This window comes from Schistocerca serialis, chromosome 10 (assembly GCF_023864345.2).
Source record: "Schistocerca serialis cubense isolate TAMUIC-IGC-003099 chromosome 10, iqSchSeri2.2, whole genome shotgun sequence".
Classification (NCBI taxonomy): domain Eukaryota; kingdom Metazoa; phylum Arthropoda; class Insecta; order Orthoptera; family Acrididae; genus Schistocerca; species Schistocerca serialis.
In genome coordinates this window covers 45,749,290-45,773,709 of record NC_064647.1, presented here as the reverse complement: position 1 = coordinate 45,773,709, position 24,420 = coordinate 45,749,290, and the positions used below count along the sequence as shown (strand labels likewise).

The following is a 24,420-nucleotide window of genomic DNA, read 5'->3' as shown; positions in this document are numbered from 1 at the left end:
AGGCTGTATGGGAGGGATTTTTTGATGTGGAAGGGATGGCAGAGGTCAAAATGGAGGTTGGTGGGTTTAATATGGACAGAGGTGTGGCCAGAACCGTCAGAAAGTAGGGGTCAACATTCAGGAAGGTGGCATGCTCAGAGTGGGAGGATCAGATGAAGCAGATGGAAGAGAAGGCATTGAGGTTGTGAAGGAATGAGGACAGGGTGTCTTGGCGTTGAGTCTAGATCATGAAGGTATCATCAGTGAATCTGAAGCAGACCAGGGGTTTAGCGTTTTGGAAGGTTAGGAAGGTTTCCTCTAGATGGCCCATAAACAGATAGGCATGGGAGGGTGCTATGTGGGTGTCCACAGTTGTGCGGTAGATTTGTTTGTTTTCTTTTCCTTCAAAGGAGAAGTAGTTCTGTGTACGGATTAAGTTAGTAAGGTGTATGAGGAATGAGGTAGTGGGTCTGGAGTCTGAAGGACATTGGGACAGGTGGTGTATGATAGCAGCAAGAACGTGGGCATGAGAGTTGTTGGTGTATGGGGAAGAGGCATCTGCAGTGACAGGTTGGGGTCCATGACGTAAAGGAGTGGGGAAAGTGGAGAGTTGGTGAAGGAAGAGATTTGTGTCTTTGACATCGGAAGCTAGAGTGTGGGCAACTGGTCAGAGGTGTTGGTCAGTGAGGACCATTTGTACAGTAACAATCTATCCTTTCCAATTTTTGTTAACTGACCAACATAAATTATTAATCAGGGATTTTGGATAGCTCTCAAGAAACTACACTACTAGCCATTAAAATTGCTACACCAAGAAGAAATGCAGATGATAAACGGGTATTCATTGGACAAATATATTATACTAGAACTGATATGTGATTACATTTTCATGCAATTTAGGTGCATAGATCCTGAGAAATCAGTACCCAGAACAACCACCTCTGGCCATAATAACGGCCTTGATACGCCTGGGCATTGAGTCAAACAGAGCTTGGAGGGCATGTACAGGTACCGCTGCCCATGCAGCTTGAACACGATACCACAGTTCATCAAGAGTAGTGACTGGCGTATTTGATGAGCCAGTTGCTCGGCCACCATTGGCCAGACATTTTCAATTGGCGAGAGATCTGGAGAATGTGCTGGCCAGGGCAGCAGTCGAACATTTTCTGTATCCTGAAGGGCCCATTCAGGACCTGCACCATGCGGTCGTGCATTATCCTGCTGAAATGTAGGGTTTCGCAGGGATCGAATGAAGGGTAGAATCACGGGTCATAACACATCTGAAATGTAACGTCCACTGTTCAAAGTGCCATCAATGCGAACAAGAGACGTGTAACCAGTGGCACCCCTTACCATCATGCCGGGTGATACGCCAGTATGGGGATGATGAATGCATGCTTCCAATGTGCGTTCACCACGATGTTACCAAACACGGATGCGACCATCATGATGCTGTAAACAGAACCTGGATTCATCCGAAAAAATGACGTTTTGCCATTTGTGCACCCAGGTTTGTCATTGAGTACACCATCGCAGGCGCTCCTGTCTATGATGCAGCGTCAAGGGTAACCACAACCATGGGCTCCAAGCTGATAGTCCATGCTGCTGCAAACGTCATTGAACTGTTCATGCAGATGGTTGTTGTCTTGCAAACTTCCCCTTCTGTTGACTCAGGGATCGAGACGTGGCTGCAAGATCCATTACATCCATGCAGATAAGATGCCTGTCATCTCAACTGCTAGTGATACGAGGCCAGGCCGTTGGGATCCAGCACGGTGTTCGGTATTACCCTCCTGAACCCACCGATTCCATATTTTGCTAACAGTTATTGGATCTCAACTAACGCGAGCAGCAATGTCGTGATATGATAAACCGCAATTGCAATAGGCTACAATCCAACCGTTATCAAAGTTGGAAATGTGATGGTACTCATTTCTCCTCCTTACATGAGGCATCGCAACAACATTTCACCAGGCAATGCTGGTCAACTGCTGTTTGTGTATGAGAAATCGGTTGGAAACTTTCCTCATGTTAGCACGTTGTAGGTGTCGCCACCGGTGCCAACCTAGTGTGAATGCTCTGAAAAGCTAATCATTTGCATATCACAGCATCTTCTTCCTGTCAGTTAAATTTCATGTCTGAAACACATCATCTTCGTGGTGTAGCAATTTTAATGGCCAGTAGTGTATGAAGTTGGTTGATGACATAACATTCCAGAGAGAGAACACAAACTGAGATTGGGATAGGAAACTGATTGTGCCCTTTCAAAGAAAATGTCTCAGCATTTGCCTTGTGTGACTGAAGACACATATATGAGTGGTAGGACAGGGATCCTCACAAATAAAAGTCCAGTGTGCTAACCAGTGCACCACCTCGTTTAGTCAAAAGTAAACTGACAGAGAGCAAAACACTCCCATACCAGGCACAGTCAGAAGAGTGATGTAAGTGTCTTACAGCTTCTTCATAGCAAAACAGCTTAACCGCCCATCTTATAAAGATCATTCCAAACAAATTAAAATTAATTACAGCTATCAGAAATAGAGATAATGAGCACACTTTAAATGAAACTCTATGTTTGAAATGCCTAGACATCAACATGGAAAATCTAGCCAAGTTGCTCTTATTGCACTTACAAATTGCTCTTATTGTATTTACTCACAGGTTGGACTCCTTCACTCAGTGCTGTGCTATCACATAACCTCTCAGGGTAATTTAGCTAAGGTCAGAAACATAAAGAATATTACGCAGAGTTGATAACTGAACACCTTGCAGAAGCCTCATTGGGGTGTTGGAATTACTACACTTGCAGGCCAACATAGTTACTCTGAATATTGGATGTAGGAATAACTGAAGGAAATTCATCCAGGATACATACTTGACAATCATCTTCTTTTGGTTCCCTGGCTGCATTCCCATTAGTAATTTGAGTAATAACTGTGGTGTCACCGCCAGACACCACACTTGCTAGGTGGTAGCCTTTAAATCGGCCGCGGTCCATTAGTATACGTCGGACCTGCGTGTCGCCACTGTCAGTGATTGCAGACCAAGCGCCGCCACACGGCAGGTCTAGAGATACTTACTAGCACTCGCCCCAGTTGTACAGCCGACTTTGCTAGTGAAGCTACACTGACCGATACGCTCTCATTTGCCGAGACGATAGTTAGCATAGCCTTCAGCTACATTTGCTACGACCTAGCAAGGCGCCATTACCAGTGTATAGTAAAATGGAGATTATATCTGTACAAGAGCGATGTACACCGATTATGGATTAAAGTTAAGTATTACAAGATTTTCGTACTTTATTGCAATTCTCAAGACATTGTCCTGTTCCAGACCTCACACCGGTCTGCGTGTATTTAGACGCGTGCATTTCGGCCTCCTGTAGCGACACGGTGTTGGCTCTTGAGCCAACACTACAATAACATCCATTATCAGCCACTCCTTCTATAATTTACTAGGCCATTGGACTCATGGATGTAATTACCCAACCGTGATATTATTGCACTTGGCCTTGCGTTGTTATAATTGGAAACATGTGGGACTTTCCAGTACACAAGTGCAACTGCAACTAGGGAAAACACATTGCACTGTGAAAGATTTCATAACAGTTGTGCATATACCATCAAGTGTTTCAGCATGTCCTCATGAAATATCATGATAAAAACTCATGATAAGCTGACCAAAGTACCCTCATTCCCGTATGCAATAATATTGTGGTCAACTAATAAATTCCATTTAAGACTATTGTTCGTAAAAGGTTTTTAACTTTTCCAAAATTTAAACTGCTAATAGTCATCACTGAAATCAGTAAAGTTTCAGAAGTATGTAGTATGAAGTAGTGAATCTATTTAGTTTTATTTATTTATTTAATGCCCATTTTATCAGATTCATGATGTAGGATTTGTCAAAGTACAAGACAGTATAGAATTATATGTATTCACATTCATGTACAAAGTATAGGCACATACAAGTTGTGAAAGTACATCTAGACTATTTGCTTTCTTATCTTGTAATAAAGTAAACAGTAGTCTATTAAGTATAAGAAATTAGGATTTTATGTACATTCCTATAAACACAAAAAATGGTGGAGAAGATGTGTGTACTAGTCTTGCGAAAAACGAAAATAATGTCGGTAAAAATGTATTGAATAGTGACATGTCTAAACTTCAAAAAGAAATAAGTGAGCCATTAGTCAAATGAAAGTTCATTTCCCTTCCACAAAATAACTCTAACAAGTGGAAGAAAATACCATATAAAAACAGAGATGTAAACATGAAAAAATTGCCAAGGAGTGAAAAACCAAATAGTTGGTGGTTAAAAACAAATTTCATGTTCTTTCCATGAGTGAAGAGGCGGATTTAGGCCTAATGTTGGTAAGGGAACATGAACTTTTGAGCAAACCTTATCAACAGAATTGTGGTACAAGCTCTTAAGCTCAGCATTAAAGCAAACAGTGACAGTGAGAAACTGAGCATGTCATCTTCTGCATGTAGTAATGGGATGAATGAGAAAGACAATATCAACAAAAATATGAACATAGTGTATTATTTTTAACAGACAGTCACAGCAAAAATGTGATGAGACTTTTCAGACAAAACAGAAAATACGACACAACAGGTATTGTGAACCCAGGAGGAAGTACGAAAAACATTATCGTTGTCGACTTAAAATATCAGGAGAAAATGACTATGTCATGTATATAGCAGATGCAAATGATATTGCAAAAAACCAAGCAAATAACTGCCTAATGGAACTAAAAAAGTTCCTGGAATGCAATAAACAATGAAATACAACAGTTGCAACCTTAACACACAGATACGATCTAGTGTATCACTTGTGTGTCAACAAAGAAATTCGAAAAACTAACATTAAAATAAAACAAATGTGCTCTTTGGTAGCCTCCTCGATATATGCAAATTGGACAGATGACAGCAGACCAAACACGGAATGCATCTAAATTATGAAGGAAAAAACTTTGTGTGTAAAATGATAAATGAAATCATTGTGAACAGAGAGAGAACAAACAGCAAAATTCTGTGTACCAGTGTAGAACCAGTCTCACCAGCAGTGAAGAAGCATCATCATCAAAAGCAGCAGAATCATTAGTGACAGGACCAACAGTTGAAACATCAAAACATGCAGCAGAAACTGCTGCCCATCCTAAATGCAACAGAAAGCAAACCCAGCGTTTTTTATGGTGAGTAACACAAGAGAAAAAGAATACAAGTTGTGCGAAACATCTCTCTTGTGTGTTCAATATGAGTCTTCCACACCTCAAGCAAAACTATCAACTAGTGTACTGGAAAAAAACACTCCTAGAAAACAGCATGCAGATGCAGGGGTGGGCAAAAATCAAATTTTGTCTTTATTTCACCTAAAATATGTCGTCTCAAGAATAAAATAGACCAGTTGCTAATAAATTTAAAAGACAGTGTGAAAGTGAGCCTGATATACTAGGTTTCTCAGAACATCATGTTATGAGTGGAATTCACGTGCTACCAATTGAGTACTTTAATTTATCAGCACATTTTGTACATCTACCATGAGATAAGGTAGAGTAGCAATATTTGTAAAAAAAACAATGTAGTGTATAAATCTCTAGATCCAAGCAAATACTGTGATGAAGAGCATACAGCATTTTCAGGCGTGTGGCTTTGAGTTAACAGCAGACAGTGCAACAGTTATTGTACTGGCACCTGCTCGAAATCTGAATGTATTTCTGAGACAAATAGAATCGCTTCTGTCCCACCTATGTAAGAAAACTAAATCAAACATTGTTAGGGGTGACTTCAGTGCGGATTTTTTAACAGAAAATAAAAACAAAACGGGCTTTGAATGCCTGATGTGCTGTTAAGACATAGTACCAGTGGTGTACACTGAAACTAGAGTAACAGCCGGTTCTAGCACTTTAATAGATAATGTATTTCTAGATAAAGATATATACAATAATTTGACTGTGAGAAGTATTATAGATGGCCTCTCTGATCATGAATAGCAATTACTCACTCTAAACCAAATAAATGTACAAAGGAAAGAAAATTTCATTTGGAAAAACTTTAGGATTATAAACGAACACACCATTGAAAACTGTAATCAGTATTTACAGCTAGAGGACTGATCTCCTGTGTATGCTGCAATTGATGTTAACTCAAAATTTAATATATTTATCAATGAATATTTATCAATGAATCCATGGAGAAGAAATAAAAACTTTGAGGTTCACCGATGACATTGTAATTCTGTCAGAGACAGCAAAGGACCTGGAAGAGCAGCTGAATGGAATGGACAGTGTCTTGAAAAGAGGATATAAGATGAGCATCAACAAAAGCAAAACAAGGATAATGGAATGTAGTCAAATTAAGTCGGGTGATGCTGAGGGAATTAGATTAGGAAATGAGACACTTAAAGTAGTAAAGGAGTTTCGCTATTTGGGGAGCAAAATAACTGATGATGGTCGAAGTAGTGAGGACATAAAATGTAGACTGGCAATGGCAAGGAAAGCGTTTCTGAAGAAGAGAAATTTGTTAACATCGAGTATAGATTTAAGTGTCAGGAAGTTGTTTCTGAAAGTATTTGTATGGAGTGTAGCCATGTATGGAAGTGAAACATGGACAATAAATAGTTTAGGCAAGAAGAGAATAGAAGCTTTCAAAATGTGGTGCTGCAGAAGAATGCTGAAGATTAGATGGGTAGATCACATAACTAATGAGGAGGTATTGAATAGAATTGGGAAGAAGAGGAGTTTGTGGCACAACTTGACAAGAAGAAGGGATCGGTTGGTAGGACATGTTCTGAGGCATCAAGGGATCACAAATTTAGCATTGGAGGGCAGCATGGAGGGTAAAAATCGTAGAGGGAGACCAAGAGATGAATATACTAAGCAGATTTAGAAGGATGTAGGTTGCAGTAAGTACTGGGAGATGAAGAAGCTTGCACAGGATAGAGTAGCATGGAGAGCTGCATCAAACCAGTCTCAAGACTGAAGACCACAACAACAACAACAACAACATCAATGAAGTTACAAGTCTTTTCAAAGAAATCTTTCCAAATAAGTCAGTAAGAGAAAACCTGTTAAAATCTGGAAACAAGCCTTGGATTAGTAAAGGCATCAAAATTTCCTGCAAAACAAAAAGAGAACTATATGCAGCAGCCAAGAGATAAAATGATCCCAGTAGGAGTATGCACTATAAACTCTACAATAAAGTTCTGAATAAGTCCGTACAAGCAGCAAAGAACATGTGCTTGAAAGCAGATATTGATTACTCGAGCAGTAAAGTAAAAACTATTTGGAATTTTGCAAAGAAGGAAACAAGGGAAAATGCAGTTTGTAGTGAAAATATCCCAATAAAAAGTGAGGGTCATCTTGTTAGCAATCCAGAAATAGTTGCAGACACATTAAACAAACATTTTTTAACAGCGACAGAAGAAAAATAGGTTTAGAAGGCTCCATGAACCAAGCCATCAATATTTTTAAAGCCAGAGTACCTAGCTCAGTACAACATATGAAAGTAACAACAGTCACTGTTCAAGAAATTGAAAGAGTTATTAAATCCCTGAAAAGTAAAAACCCTACTGGAATTGACAATATTTATAAGAAATTATTAAGATACTGCTGCAGCCATGTAAGTAAAGTCCTTTGCCACATTTTTTATGCATCACTTAAGCAAGCAATAGTTCCTGAGAGGTTTAAGTATGCAGTTGTAAAACCACTGTATAAAGAAGGGAGATAAGATGCGTGCTGCTGACTATTGGCCAATATCACTAGTGACAAGTTTTGCAAAGGTTTTAGAGAAACTAATGCATGCCAGGATAGTTAAGCATCTCAGGGATCAAAATATCCTCAGTGAAAGTCAGTTTGGATTTCAGAGAGGTTTGTCAACAGAAGATGCAATATTTGCATTTGCTGGCAAAGTCTTGGAATCTATCAACAAAAAACTGAAGATGGTTGGGATTTTTTGTGACCTAATAAAAGCATTTAACTGTGTCAGTCACTAGATTCTCTTACAAAAAGCTGCACATCTCAGTATAAGTGGTTCATCAGGAAGATGGCTCGTACCTGTCAAACAGGAGACAAAGTTGTATTGGTAATTCAAAATGGAGTCCCATTATCTTCAGAGTGGGGTACCATCACATGTGGAGTGCCTGAAGGCTCAGCTCTGGAGCCCTCTACTTTTTATAATCTTTATAATGATCTGCCTCTCTGTACAGAATATTGTAGATTCACCATTTTTGCTGGTGACACTACACTACTTATTGATAATTCAGTAGATAAACTTGAGGAAACAACAAATAAGATTTAAGTGAAACAGTGAAATGGTTTAACATTAATAGCCTTTCTTTAAATTACACTAAAACAAACTACGTTCAGTCCCACGCAACATTCAAAGATAAAGAAATAGTAGTAAAAATAGGTGAGTAGGTGATAACCAGGCTGGATACCTGAAAATAACTAGGCTTGCATATTGACAGCAAACTGAACTGGTCAAACCACATCCTGGATCTATGAAAAGATTGAGTTCACCAACTTCCGCATTATGCATTATATCTTCTTATAGAAATATGAAAACCATGAAGTCAACCTATTATGGTTATTTTCACACCATTATGAACTGTGGAATTATATTTTGGGGAAAATCAGTCACTGGCTAAAAAAGCACTGTGTGCAAAAAAAAAAAAAAGCCGTAAGGATCATTTGTGGAGTCCATCCTAGAGCCACATGCAGGAATCTTTTTAAGAAACTTGGAATCATTACATCCACTGTGCAATATATATTCTCTTTGATGTGCTTCATAAGGAAAGAAAAATCCATTTTTAAACTGAATAGTGAGTATCATAGTGGAAATGGAAATTCCGTGTGGCTAGGGCCTCCCGTCGGGTAGACCGTTCTCCTAGTGCAAGTCCTTAGAATTGACGCCACTTTGCTGACTTGTGTGTTGATGGGGATGAAACGATGATGATAAGGACAACACAACACCCAGTTCCTGAGTGGAGAAAATTTCCGACCTAGCCGGGAATCGAACCTGGGCCGTTAGGTATGACATTCCGTCACACTGACTCCTCAGCTACCATCATAGTCATGAGATGAGAAGAAAACATGATATCCACAATCAACAGGCAAACCTAAGTATGGTACAGAAAGGAGTCCATTTCACTGGCTGTAAGATTTTTAATGCCATCTGTTCAAGAATTAAGTGTTTGGTAGAAGAAGAGCTCTTGTTTAAAAAAACTTTAAAGCAGTTCCTATTACAAGGATCATTTTATATGATAGAAGAGTTCCTGAACTGCAGTGTTTAGCATTTCTTGTATTGTTAACTGCAAATATATAACCAAATCTACATTTGTAATCCTGATTATTCTTTATTGTAAACACATATTTTGCAATATTTATTTTATGTAACACTTATTACTTTTTAAATATGTCTGCTTGTATCTGTAAATGTGTGGATGGATATGTGTGTGTGCGCAAGTGTATACCTGTCCTTTTTTCCCCCTAAGGTAAGTCTTTCCGCTCCCAGGATTGGAATGACTCCTTACCCTCTCCCTTAAAACCCACTTCCTTTCGTCTTTCCCTCTCCTTCCCTCTTTCCTGACGAAGCAACCGTTTGTTGCGAAAGCTAGAATTTTGTGTGCATGTTTGTGTTTGTTTGTGTGTCTATCGACCTGCCAGTGCTTTCGTTCGGTAAGTCACATCATCTTTGTTTTTAGATATATTTTTCCCACGTGGAATGTTTCCCTCTATTATATTATTACTTTGTAACATTTATTTATTTCTCAAAATTGTTTTCTGTAGTAGAACCTAAGTTATTGTTTACTGTAATATGAAATAATTTGTTTTTATGTGGTACCATAGATTTCTGACACATTCCATATTCTGTGATATTGTCACAACATGGATCACCGGAACAAGAAATGAATAAATAAATAAAATATAAATAACTAAATACACATAACCGAAAAGTTATTAAAACATCTTGATTGATTTTACAAACTATCTGAGTAATATTCTGGTTAAATATGTACAAGAAAATAGAATTTTAGGTGCATATGTATCACACAAAAGACTCACATTAATTGGAGGACATTAGTAAAATGAGTTTAGTTTTACCTAGAATTAATCTGATAATTATAAATTTCCAAATCGAGAGATTATGACTCAGAATCTGCATGTTTGAGCAGAGATCCAAATATTTATTAATGCTGTAGAAACTACGAATAATTAGTAGACCTTTTAGTTCTCTTAGTGTACGAGGAACTGAATGGCTTTTTTTTTTTTTTTCAAAGTAGCTGGTTTGGTTCCAAGTAAAAATATTTTCTGTTCTTACACTATGTGATCAAAAGTACCCAGACACTCCCATGAACACATGTTTTTCGTATTAGGTGCATTATGCTCCCACCTACTGCCAGGTACTCTATATCAGCAACCCCAGTAGTCATTAGACATCATGAGAGAGCAGAATGGGGTGCCCTGTGGAACTCACAGACTTCCAATGCGGTCAGGTAATTGGATTCATTTGTGTTATATGTCTGTACATGAGATTTCCACACTCCTAAGCATCCCTAGGTCCACTGTTTTTGATGTTATTGTGAAGTGGAGATGTGAAGGGACACGTACAGCACAAAAGCATCTGTTGAGTGACAGAGACTGCTGACAGCTGAAGATGGTCATAATTTGTAATAGGCAGACATTTATCCAGACCATCACACAGGAATTCCAAACTGCATCGGGATCCACTGCAGGTACTATCACAGTTACACGGGAGGTGATAAAACTTGGATTTCATGTTCGAGTGGCTCCTCATAAGTCACACAACACGGCGGCAAATGCCAAACGACGCCTCGCTTGGTGTAAGGAGCGTAAATATTGGACAACTCAACAGTAGAAAAACATTGTGTGGAATGACGAATCACAGTACACAATGTGGCAATTCGATGACAGGGTGTGGGTATGACGAGTGCCCAGTGAACATCATCTGCCAGCGTCTATAGTGCCAACAGTAAAATTCAGAGGTGGTTGTGTTATGGTGCAGTTGTGTTTTTCATGGCCTTGCATCCCTTGTTGTTTTGCATGGCACTATCACAGCACAGGCCTAAATTGATGTTTTAAGCACCTTCTTGCTTCCCACTGTTGAAGAGCAAGATGGCGAGTGCAACTTTCAACATGATCGAGCACCTGTTCATAATGCATGGCCTGTGGTGGAGTGGTTACACAACAATAACATCCCTGTAATGGACTGGCCTGCACAGTTTAGGAATGCTGACTTCATGCCAGGCCCCACCAATCGACATCAATACCTCTCCACAGTGCAGCACTCCATGAAGAATGGGCTGTCATTCCCCAAGAAACCTTCCAGCACCTGATCGAATGTATGCCTGTGATAGTTGAAGCTGTCATCAAGGCTAAGGGTGGGCCAACACCATATTTAATTCCAGCATTACTGATGGAGAGCACCATGAACTTTTAAGTCATTTTCAGCTAGGTGTCTGGATAATTTTGATCACATAGTGTATTAGTGTGAGCAGATTAGCATTAGTCATAATTTGTTGTTTGTATACTGTGAATAAAGAGCTGCTTCTGCATTAGGTGTGAATGAACGAATGAAGGAACAGTCCCTGTAACTTAACATTTGATCCTTCTTACTCACCCTTACTCCTTGTGTTTCAAATAAGACTAATGCTGTATCAGAAGTACTAAATTTACAAATTTTATTGTTATTCTGATTATTTGGCACTACTTTGTCTTCTGGTAACTTTTTTATGCAAATGGCCCAGTTTAGAACTTGTATTTGTCAACTTAGTAATGTTTCTTTCTTTCTTTTGCTATGTAGTGGATTTCTCACTTTAGACCTCATTGCCAAGCCTTAATCCATTTTCCTGCTAATTAATTGCCATTGTCCAACTTCAGGTTGAGAATTTTTCCTGTTGTTTATATTATCTCATGTAATATCTACCACTCTTCTATTCTTTTCTTCTTTTTCTTTCACCAACCCATTAAATGGGAACTGCTTTTGTTTTACTCCTGTTTCCAGAAAATTTGACAGATTTTATTCTTTTAATATGGCCATAAAAGTTTACTCTGTGTTTCCTAATGTCACTGTGAATGTTTGTGTTCCACATGACCTTTTGCTAGGTTCTTATACTCAATGTATTTTGGACCCAGGATTTCTGTATAATTTTTTGTTCTCCTTTTTCAGTGTTTTTAGTATATCATCTTTCCTGTCCTGAATTGATGATTTTGTAGCATACAGACTTTCTTGTTTAACACTGAAATTCTAGTGTTTTAATTTTGAGCATTTCCTACTCTTGTATACATTTTATGTTAGTTGGAATGCTGTTTCTGTCTACTACTCTTTTTTCATTTTTTCATTGTTTCAGTTTTTTCCCGAAACAATTTAGTACCTTTCTTCTCAGTTCAATTTCCTGAATTATTGCACCAAGGTACTTAGATTTCGGGACTCATTTGATTTTATCATATTTTGTTTCATGTATCCTGGTGCCAGTTTATTGCAAGTAATATATTCTTTATTTTGGAATGAAGTCAGAAACCTAGTTTTCCTATGATTAAATGTAAGAGTTAAAGTCTCTTTCTGGACTTGTGATGGAACTCTAATGAGTCGGGAGGATGGGGATATAATATGGCAGTCAGTGCCGTGACATCAGTTAGGACATCAAAATTGTCCTTCAGCAGTGGTTCATGGATTTTTAAGCAAATGGAATTCAGAAATTGGTTGTTTATTATAAACATTGTGTTCAGAAGTAATGAAAAGCAAAAAGCTTTCATTCAGTAATAAATTTTTTTTTAAGAACGCTCTTTTTGGTTTAATATAAAAATGCTATTTATTTAAGAACTGTCCTCATATTTTGGTTGTACATTGTGTGGTGGTTGTCATTAATCTGTTGCTCATGGGTTCATATTTGTTACTGAATTCAACAAGTTTTTGTTGATGGTGAAAATACATCCTAAGTGTAGTTTGGTTTGCATGTCTGTAGTTTTGAAAATCCTTTGTATTTAGTCCATAAATCATGTTTCTCGTAGAGCTACTATTTGAAGTTTTTGACCTTTCAAGATTATCTCTAGTTCATGTAATTTTCCTATTGAAAGGGCAAATATATGTTCAGTGTTCCAACAAAGCTTTGAGTTTCTGAGTGAAATTGGCCAGAAATGTCAAATTCTCTCCATTTGTCTGTCAGCTCAGTCTTCCCAGAATCCAAATGCCTAGCTGTACTGTTATAAACAGCAGTTGATTGGTTAGCACCTGGACTACAAAAGTGATACCTGGGAAGCTTCATTTTACTTTGTTATCAGTGATTTGAACCAAATCTCATTGCATCTGGACTAGGATGGTTAGTTCCAGAACATATTATAGCTGCTGCTCTGTTGAAGAGACCCAGATCACTATACTGCTGTATATATGTAAGTCAGATGCAATGTACTTCTAATAATGTTATTGTTGTTGTTGGTCTTCAATTGCTTTTTCACACTATTTCAATGGTAATAATCTTTATTTCATGTCCAGTACATAAAGGGGATGAGAAATATAGAACTAAATCAAAGGAGTATGTTTACTAAACCATGGTGCTACTGGTGACAAAATGGTAAGCAGTGGTCTGTTGGCCATACTGCCTCATCCTGGAAGATGAAAGGAGAATGCCAATCATTGACAGGCAGAAAGATTATAACAAACAAGGGTACCCATACCTGAGGCTAGGGGGTGCCTGGCCCCTCCCACTTCCCTCCCCCTAGTGCTCAAGGAAAGGAAAATATATTATGTAGCATGGAGTTTTTCTTTCAGGCGAATGTTTTAAGATCTGTATTATAAAGGTTTTTAATAGACCAGAAGTGGAACTTTTTTATGGTTACTTATAAGTTGCCGTTTGTCTTCCAAAATATTAAAAAAGTACACCATTCCTCCAGGCATAGCCCGCCCCCTCCCTCCCCCACCTTTCCTGTCCCCCTAAACACTGTTGTATGGGCATTCTTGATGCTAAAGGAATCTTATTTATGGATTTTGTGGAGCACTGAAGGGCCAGTCAATTTTGAATCCTACTGTGAAGCTTCACTGTGAAGAGCCATTGAAAAAAGTAACATTTTCTTTTGACTAACAGTGTCATATTTTTACCCATCGGTGCTCTGCTTCACTGTGCACAGCACACATGAGAACTGTTGCATCATTTTGAATACGACATGTTTTGAATATCCATGCTACACTGCTACCTTCCTTCCACCTCTTGATGAACATCAGACTTTGTCTTTGATGAAGTACTTCAAGACTATTGTCATACACTGAAGTGGCAGAATTTGACACACAGAGAACTAATCAGCTTGTTAACAGATTTTAACAAATGTTTAAACCTAAATGCCGTTTATGTAGGGAATAGTATAAATATAATAAAAATGTTAAGAAATAGATGTTATGGAGATGATAGAATGCTATTCAGTGTAAAGATGATAATGAGTTGCAGAGAGGAGCAACAAAAATACTGTTACACATTGTGCTTTTGGCCAAAGCCTTGTTCAGAAAAGAAAACGCACTCACACACACATTCACGCAAGCAGGCACACCTCACGCAGACGAGCCTCTGTCTCTGGCCACTGCAGCCAGAATGCAGGTGTCGCATTGAATTGAAACAGCAATTCAGAATGGGGTGGGAAAGTGGCAAGGATAGCAGGGTTTGGTTGGGGTGAGAGAAGAGTGCTGTGTGACAGATTGTGGAGGGATTAGAAGACGTCAGGACAAGGCTATTGGAGCCAGTATCCAGATGCTGTGGGGGAGGGGGTAAGTGAGGAGTGGAAAAGGAGAGGATCAGAGGGGAGAGACTGGTAGGTGTATTGGCAGACCACGGCATACAATGATGGTGAGGGGATGTGAACAGGGAGGAGCTGATATCTTTGTGTCGATAATTATAGTTATTCCTGTTGACCACTATTCCTCCCTTATTCTTGTGTATTTTTGCATATTATTTTCCACACATACCGGTGCCACACACACTATAATTGGAGTCACGAATGACGGCAGTCAAGTTTAACATGATTCTGCGCACCCACGTCACACATTCTTCGACAGCCGGTAAGTGTTTAGTAGTGTTCTGAGGGCTCTGCTGTAAATGTTGTACATGATGCGAGCATTAAACATGTTTGTAGTGAGTTATTTAGTGAATTTTTATTCCATCTGTTGTGAGTTTTCATGGATGATCCACCATCATCCATGACAACTCACAACAGATGGAATAAAAAGCTATAAATTCTACACGAGCAAGTGAGAGACCCAATTTGTGGGGTACGCACTTTCTTTGAGCGCAAAGCGCAACTGTTGCTCGGAACCAGCAACAGCACAGTTCCCAGCCTCATCTTGACTCACATGAACTGCTTTTATTTGTAGATCAGGCTGTATTGAAACTCGACCTAACCCATTCCCCTTCTCCCTCTTTCTCTTCCCTTACCCCAACATACGCATACCTTGTCCATTCTGTCCTTTTTCCCACGTTTTTGTACGTATTACTTTGGGCTTATCTTTACCTATTCTCATGTATTTTTGTGTATTTGTATGCATTTGTGTAAATTTTTGTGTGTCTGTACGTATTTTTACATGTCTTTTTCTGAGATCCAGCTCCTCTCTCAACCATCTAATGCCTTCATTTGCTCATTTCCTTCATCTGCCATCCCTACCATAGTGGAACTCTGCTCCATCTTTCTGTACCAGTTCAGAAATGGATCCCTTTTCTTGGCTAAAACCCAGTGCCACATCCTGTTCCTTAAATGCTGCCTAAACCATGGAATCACCCCTCCACCCCTCATGCACCCCCACCCTCACCCCAATGGCCTGACCATAAAAATTTCTTTCTCTGGATCCCACCATTCCTTTCAGAGTGACCTTCACCATTTCAGATTCTGCCAGTCTCTGTCCCTCGTCCCTCACAAACCTGGCACTACAAAAACACATCTCTATGGCACAGGTATTCCAGAACCTCACTCCCTCAGCAATATACTGCTGCTGTGCAATCCCTACTACATACATTACATCCTTAAAAAAGTAGTATATGTTATAAATAATTAATATTCAGCATTTTTTCCTGTTTAGTCATAGTCTATTCACATATCTTTCAATGTGCAGACTTACTAGTACTACGTGACATGTAATCCACTGAGTTTTGTAACAATATTATGAAAAGGATAGTTGCTACACCATACAGCAGAGATGGTGAGTTGAAGAGGGGCATGACAAAAAGACTGTTGAAAATGAGCTTTTGGCCAGCAAGGCCTTCATTGGGGATAGAACACACACACACACACACGCACACACAAAAACCTGCGTGCACACGCATGCAAATCCATCTAACACGTACATGACCACAGTGATCATGTATGTGTGAGTTGCATTTGTGCGAGTGTTTGTGAGTATGTTCTATCTCCAAAGAAGGCCTTATTGGCTGAAAGCTCACTTTCTGACAGTCTTTTCATTGTGCCTATCTGTGACTCAGCATCTCCGCTCTATGGTGAGTAGCAACTATCCTTATCATAAGATTGTTACATTTCATCCTAGATTTTCCACCACCATGTTTTGTGATTTTTACCAATATATAGCACTGATAACCACATCATTGAGCAGCCATAAACCAGAACACCCTTTACTAATGTACTGTATAACAGTTCATTAATGTCGTGATGTCAGAATGTGACTTAGCTGTGAACAATAACTTCGCAGACCAACAACAACTGGAAACAGGTGATATATTTTGAAGTAATACCGCTGTGTTCCTAGCTGTTTTGCACATTTCGTGGAACTATATCTCTTATAGAGGTGCATTAGCTTCCTCGTAGTAATATAAGTTCTGTGTCGTAGTAGGCTACAAGAAGACAGTACAAATGTGCCACAACTTGTCCTGCCATACTTACTTTAGTGTGATTGAGACTGATATGTAAAAATTTAGCCTCCAGTTTGTTGTTGCTGTTGTTGCCATTTTTCAGTACTATGGCTATAATTGTTATCATTGTAAATCACTGCTATCATTACATGTCTTTAATGTGCATATAAATTTACATGTAATTCTTCATAGTAATTTACAGTTTCTACAAATAGGTCTGAAAATAGGGTGGGGAACATTTGGTGCAGGTATTTACTGTTCATAACAAGAATATCTATTATAATATCTGATTTCTTCCCACAGTGTCTAGAAGCAGAAGTAATCATGTACAAAGCAGAGGCAAAAGAGTACAAGCACAAACTTGAGCTGACAAAGGAAGAAGTCAATGAATTCAAAAAACTGTATTATGAATTGGTAAGTGTTAAAAAGGTATTTCATACACATAACACCAAACACTATTAAGAACATAAGCTTGTAAGCAGAAGCTTGGAGGGACCATGAAGACAAAATTAGGCTAATTATGGCTTCCATATACAATTGGTACGTGAAGAAACCCCAACATGTGATAGAATGAGAAATACCTCCTGCCTTACACTTCACAGCAGTTTGCAGAATATATTTGTATACGTAGGAGTAGATTTAGGTGAACTGCTGTCTGCAGCATATACACAGCTGCTACAGTGTGTGCTAGATTTGAACAAGCCTCAGTTTCGAACCTTTTTGCAGATCCACCTTCGTTAACGGCGAAAACCAGTGAGATCTAGGGCTGATTGTATAAAGTGGTTGATCTTAGATTAGTATGAAAAAATGAATTCAAATTGAACTGAACTCAGAAATCTGTGGAATATGAATGTTCCACTATTATGAAGAGGTTACTCACTATATAGCAGATATGTGGAGTCACAGAGAGGCATGTTCGTTGTGTTGTCACAAAATAAGCTTTTGGCCAACAAGGCATTTGACACACACACACACACACACACACACACACACACACACACACATACACACACGCATACAACCATAGTCTCTAGCAGCTGAAGCCAGACTTCGGACTGGCTTCTGCCATCAGAGACACTGTGGTTGTGTGTGTGTGTGTGTGTGTGTGTGTGTGTGTGTGTGTTTGTGTGTGTGTGTGAGTGTATGTGAGGTCTATTTTTGATGAACACATTCTCGGCCAAAAGCTTATTTTGTAACAAACAACAAATGTGCCTATCTGTGTCTTAGCATATCCACTGTGTGGGGGTGGGGGTGGGGGGGAACTACCCTTTTCATAAAGTTGTTACATTCCATCCAGGATTTTCCATTGTTTAAATATGAACATTAATCGCAGACTATTTCACTGTGAACAAGGATCAATTTGGACTGGCAAAATTTCACAGATCAATTCAAGTTCAACTGTAACTGTCACTTCACAACACCCACCCTCCTCCTTTTTTGTCAGCAAAATAGCTGACGATTGCCGAAATATAGAGGATCAAAAATGTAGACAGGCAGTGGCGAGAAAAGCATTACTGTTTCTGAAGGAGAGAAATTTGTTGACCTGAAATATAGATTTAAGTGTTAATATTTTATGGAGTGTAGACATATATGGAAGTGAAACTTGGGTGATAAACAGTTTAGACAAGAAGAGAATAGAGGCTTTTGAAATGTGGTTCTATAGAAGAATGCTGAAGACCAGGAGGGTAGTTCATGTAAGTAATAAGGTGGTGGTTTACAGAATTGGTGAGATAAGAAATTTGTGGCACAACCTGACTAGCGAAAGGGATCAGTTTATAGGGCATATTCTGAGACATCAGGGAATCACCAGTTTTGTATTGAAGGGGAGTGTGGAAGGTAAAAATTGTAGAAGGAGACCAAGAGATGAATACAGTCAGCAGATTCAGAAGGGTGTAAGGTGCAGTAGTTACACAGACAAGGAGAGACTTGTGCAGGACAGAGTAGCATGGAGAACTGCATCAAACCAATCTTCGGACTGAAGACCACAACAAGAAGATAGTAGTCAAATGAATCATCATTTTGGTTAGATCTCTACATGACCAAATTGTGTAAATGTATACTTTGACTCCTTTCTGTATTGATAGTTTCTTTAGTGTCAAATAACAGCTTAAATGCCTGCAAATTATTTAAACTTTTGTTCACACAAAAACATCTTGAGATTCATGGCCAGTGATCCATAATATACATAGGTATTCATCATGCTCTGCACAGATGTGAAACAGTGCCACATTTACATATATTTTATGCAACTGTAACCACGGAATCTGACTTCTGAGTATACTTGGAAAAACATTTGCCTGTGTGGTTTTGGGCAGACTTGCCCAGTGCATATACCCTGAGGAATAACGTGGATTTCGTCCCCAACTATCTACAGTTGATATGATCTTCACACTCTGGGAAATCCAGGAGAAGTGCCGCGAGCAGGAAATTCCTCTGTTCATTGCCTTTATTGATCTAAATGAGGTTTTTGACACAGTCAGCAGAGAAGGACTGTATGCAGTACTTTCAAGATAGGGTGTCCTCCAAAGCTCTTAAAGATGATCACGGCTTCTCACAAAAATATGCAAGATGCTGTGGTCTTTGACAGAATCATATCTGACCCATTTGCTGCAAAAAGAGGGGTTTGTCAAGGCTGTGTATTGGCTCACACTTTGTTTAATATTTTTTCCTCAGCACTCCTCAAAGTTGCTTTTGGTGAAACTAACTTGGGCATTCATCTACATACCAGAGCTAATGGGAAGCTCTGCATCATTTCTCTACTCAGATCCAAGCGCTTCCGAGAAGACTTGCTTGCAAATAGGCTTTTACTTGCTGACGATGCTGCATTTGTAGCGCATACTCGAGATGATCCGCAAGAGCTTGTGGACAAATTCTCTACTGCATGCAAGCTCTTCTCCGTGTATATAAACAGTAAGAAGACAGTTGTCATGGCACAAGGATACACAGATTCGCCTGTCATCAAACTGGACAGCTCCTTGCTGGAGGTAGTCAATAAATTCTGTTATCTCGGTTCAGTAATGGCAGAAGATATCTCCTCGGATGACGAGATAAATGCTCGAATAGGAAAGTTCTGCACGGGACAACAAACGTCTCACACTGTCAACAAAAATACTTCAATTGTATGTACTGAGTACTCTCCTGTACGGAGCTCAGACTCGGACGTCGTATGCCAAACAGTAACGAAAGCTCGACGCCTTTCACCTGAGGTCCTTACGGAGCATCTTGGGAGTATCGTGGAAGGACCGTGTGACAAATGATATGGTTCTGAAAACTGCAAAACGACAGAGTAGCACTGCCACACTCGAGCAACATTGCCTGCAACATCTGCACTGTACGGACCACTCCCGTCTGCCCTGGCACACATTACTCGGTGAAATAGCAGGAGCAAAGAGACCTTGTGGAAGACCTTTGCTATGCTTTAGGGATCGTGTCGAGCACGGTACGTGCACATCTAATATTGACGGTGACAAGTGGGAGCAACTCGCTGCCGATCGCAGCAAATGGAGGAAACTGACAGCAGATGGAAGTGAGATGCACGACCGAGTATGGCTTAACAACTTAGTTGCAAAACAATTGTGCAGACACGAGCTTACGACTAACCCTCCTGCTGGAGTGACTCGTATTTGCTTCGCTTCAGACAAACCGTGTATCCTCTACACTATTGGTTTTAAAGATAATTATGACAATTCAGTGTTCTGAAACTGTACTGCCTGAATACGCTTTGCTATTTTCCCAGGCACCTGGGCCACTGAGGTGGGCAGCATTCTGTATTCACAAGTTTTAAGCAGAGAACCACATTGTTTCTTTTCATGAAATTTGTGGATATCTCATTAATTTGTTGTTTTTCAGTTGTGGAAAAGTTTTCTTGAAGAAGTTTGAGAAGTTTTTCCCATTTATTTTCCTCTGTCTTTAAAGCACAAAACATACAGTAACGAATAACGTAGAATTAATATTTGTAGTCAAAGCATGATAATCGTGTCGGTAGCTGATTTGGTGCTGTTGCTGAGCATATCTTGTGCAGAATGAGGACCGACACTGAGCCTCACTCAGTTGATCTATGCCTAGTGTTACACAGCATAGCAAATTTTCTGAACTGGGCTCATTTTCTTAGTATGGGTCACTATTGATCTTCAACGAGTGATGTTTATTCAATTGTCACTGAGTCTTCCTCAGGATGTCTTGTTGTGAATATTTTTGGGCAGTGATTAAGTGCTCTCCTACAGGCAGAATTGTGGGCACACTTCAGTTGTGAAACAGTATTATTTATTCTTGTGTGCGGCAATACATTGTAATGACTGGCATTATGCAATGTCTTTGCCCCATCTCTTCCTTTGAGTCTAGGCTCCTCTGTCACTGCGTCTCTGAGCAGAAGTGCCTTTCAAGATGACGTGCACTGTAAGTGACTTCACGAGAAACACGTGAGCCTGACCAGCATTATTTGGGACACACTGTCTGCAGAGCTTCCACACAACTACTGAGATGTGTACAGTGAAATATTTACGCAATAACATGACACTAGAGAAAAAGAACTGAAAATAGCTTAATCCTCAGTCGGTGTGATCTCGGCAACTGGTAGGGGTGAAGCTCAGCAGCATGAGGTGACACATGACCAGTGAGGTTGCTGCATAAACGTAATGTTATAATTGTATGTGACTTTACTCGACAGGATGATGTTCACGATACGTGGGAAGGGGATACGATAGCAGATGTGGAGGAATATGTAGCGCTAGTTGATTTCCGAGTTAAACGTGTGAATAACAGACAAATGGAACAGATGAAGATACAGTCTTTCAGCTTTTGAGCCTTATATGTAGCTAAATTCGACGAATTTAAGTTTGGTTGTCATCTACATTATTTCCTCACCCCCTCAAACCCAGAACCTCGCACAGAAGAACCACAAAAGTGCCCCACTTGTGACAGGATATTTTCCGGGACTGGATCAGACTCTGAATGTGGCTCTCCAGCAGGGATACGACTTCCTCAAATCCTGCCCCAAAATGAGATCCATCCTTCATGAAATCCTCCCCACTCCACCAAGAGTGTCTTTCCGCTGTCCACCTAACCTTCGTAACCTCTTAGTTCATCCCTATGAAATCCCCAAACCACCTTCCCTACCCTCTGGCTCCTACCCTTGTAACCGCCTCCGGTGTAAAACCTGTCCCATGCACCCTCCCACCACCACCTACTCCAGTCCTGTAACCCGGAAGGTGTACACGATCAAAGGCAGAGCCACGTGTGAAAGCACCCACGTCATTTACCAACTGACCTGCCTACACTGTGACGCATTCTATGTGGGAATGACCAGCAACAAACTGTCCATTCGCATGAATGGACACAGGCAGACAGTGTTTGTTGGTAATGAGGATCACCCTGTGGCTAAACATGCCTTGGTGCACGGCCAGCACATCTTGGCACAGTGTTACGCCGTCCGGGTTATCTGGATACTTCCCACTAACACCAACCTATCCGAACTCCGGAGATGGGAACTTGCCCTTCAATATATCCTCTCTTCCCGTTATCCACCAGGTCTCGATGTCCGCTAATATCAAGTTGCCACCACTCATACCTCACCTGTCATTCAACAACATCTTTGCCTCTGCACTTCCGCCTCGACTGATATCTCTGCCCAAACTCTCTGCCTTTTAATATGTCTGCTTGTGTCTGTATATGTGTGGATGGATATGTGTGTGTGTGCGAGTGTATACCCGTCCTTTTTTCCCCCTAAGGTAAGTCTTTCCGCTCCCGGGATTGGAATGACTCCTTACCCTCTCCCTTAAAACCCACATCCTTTCATCTTTCCCTCTCCTTCCCTCTTTCCTGACGAAGCAGCCGTTGGTTGCGAAAGCTAGAATTTTATGTGTATGTTTGTGTTTGTTTGTGTGTCTATTGACCTGCCAGCGCTTTTGTTTGGTAAGTCTCATCATCTTTGTTTTTAGATATATTTTTCAGTTACATTATTTAGTCAATAATGTATTTGAGCATAATGGTACAAGATTTACAGTAAAATATACAGTGGATGAAATTATGGGAGGAACTTTAGAGAAAAATTTATAAAGCAGGCAGTGATGACAGAAAATGTAACTCTTTCTTAAAGATATTACTATAGAACTTTGAGTAAAGATATTACTGTAGCACTCTGTGTCTTGGTATCCTCTAAAACAGTAAGGGCAGAATTGAACATCAGGATAAATGATGGATAATTTGTGGGATTAAAGAGTATTAAAAATATCAAATTATTAAAAAGTAGTAATAATGCTGGCTGTGGTAGTGTTTGTAGATTGTAGATTGTATTTTATTGGTCCTGTTGTCTACATAGCAGCTTATGCATAAGGTATTGGACAAGTCAAGTTATAAATATACAGGCTGAAAGTCATTTCAAGGCATACATATTTAAGCTTACAATAATACACTTTACACGTAAGTATTTATATAACACATTTCATAAATTTAAATATTCTTCAATGGAGTAAAAGCAGTGATGCTGTAAATATGACTTTAGAGATTTTCCAAATGTATTGACCTCAGTGATAGCTTTTATGTTTTCAGGAAGTTTGTTATAAAGCTTAACTCCCATGTGAAAAGTACCTTTTTGGCACAGTGCTGTGCTGATTTGAGTCATATGTAAGTTTCTGTTTTGTCTGGTAAAGTGCTCATGTTTATCACAGTTTTTTTGCAGTCTCCTGTACTTGCCTATTACATTTAATTTAAAGAACAAAAGGGTTTCCATAATGTATACACATGGTAATGGAGGAATACTAGATTTCTTAAACAGGGGTTTACAAGAGTCTCTAGGCTAGCACACAAACAAGATTCTAATGGCCCTTTTTTGTAGTTTAAAAGTGCTATTAGCTGTTTTAGAGTTTCCCCAGAAGGTGACCCCATATCTAAGACGAGAATGAAAGTACGCATGATATGCATTCCTAGCATAATTTAAAAATCTTGTGCTAACTTGGTATGATTACCCTTAAGTATCTTTGAAATCAATCACTTAGGGTATATATCCTGACAGACTTAAATGTGCTATAGTAACAGTCATCTTTAAAATTGTAAATAAGCAAGCCTCCTCTAATTACAGACCTATTTGAGTCTTACCAATCATTTCAAAATTGTCTCAAAAAGTCGGCTATGATAGAACACTGACACATGTAACTGAACAGAAGCTGTTAATTGCCTCTGTTTAGCTTTCATTAAGGACTCTCTTCAAGTAAGCAACACAAGAACTCAGAAAATAAGTCCTGACAGAAGTAAACCAGGAAAATTATCCAGTTTTTATATTTTGTGACATAATAAAGACCTTTTGTTGTATGCTTCACATAATTATACTTGGCAAACTAAAGTATTATGAGATTAATCACATCCCTCTTGCATGAATGGAGTCTTATCTTCACAACAGAAAGAAGAGCGTCTCAGCGACAGACTGTGTTATAGACATGAAACTAATCTCAGAATGGAGTAACGTAACATAACATGTGGAGTGCTGTAAGGGTCAGTACTGGACCTACTTTTCTTCCTACCTATTCAAAAGATCCTCCAAAGATTTTAAAGAGTGATTAAAGAAGGGTCGGTCGATCAGTCAATTTG

The 24,420-nt window shown here is 39.4% G+C and overlaps 1 protein-coding gene across 1 annotated transcript in view; it reads left to right on the top strand.

Moving 5' to 3' along the window:
* The window catches only part of LOC126425216 (cilia- and flagella-associated protein 58-like), a gene marked incomplete at its 5' end in the record, with an annotated part of 256,944 nt that overhangs the window by 217,834 nt on the left and 14,690 nt on the right, over positions 1-24,420 (top strand). The window contains one exon of the mRNA XM_050088172.1: positions 17,143-17,253. Coding sequence (XP_049944129.1) covers positions 17,143-17,253 — 111 coding nt within the window. The remainder of the gene's footprint in view (positions 1-17,142; positions 17,254-24,420) is intronic.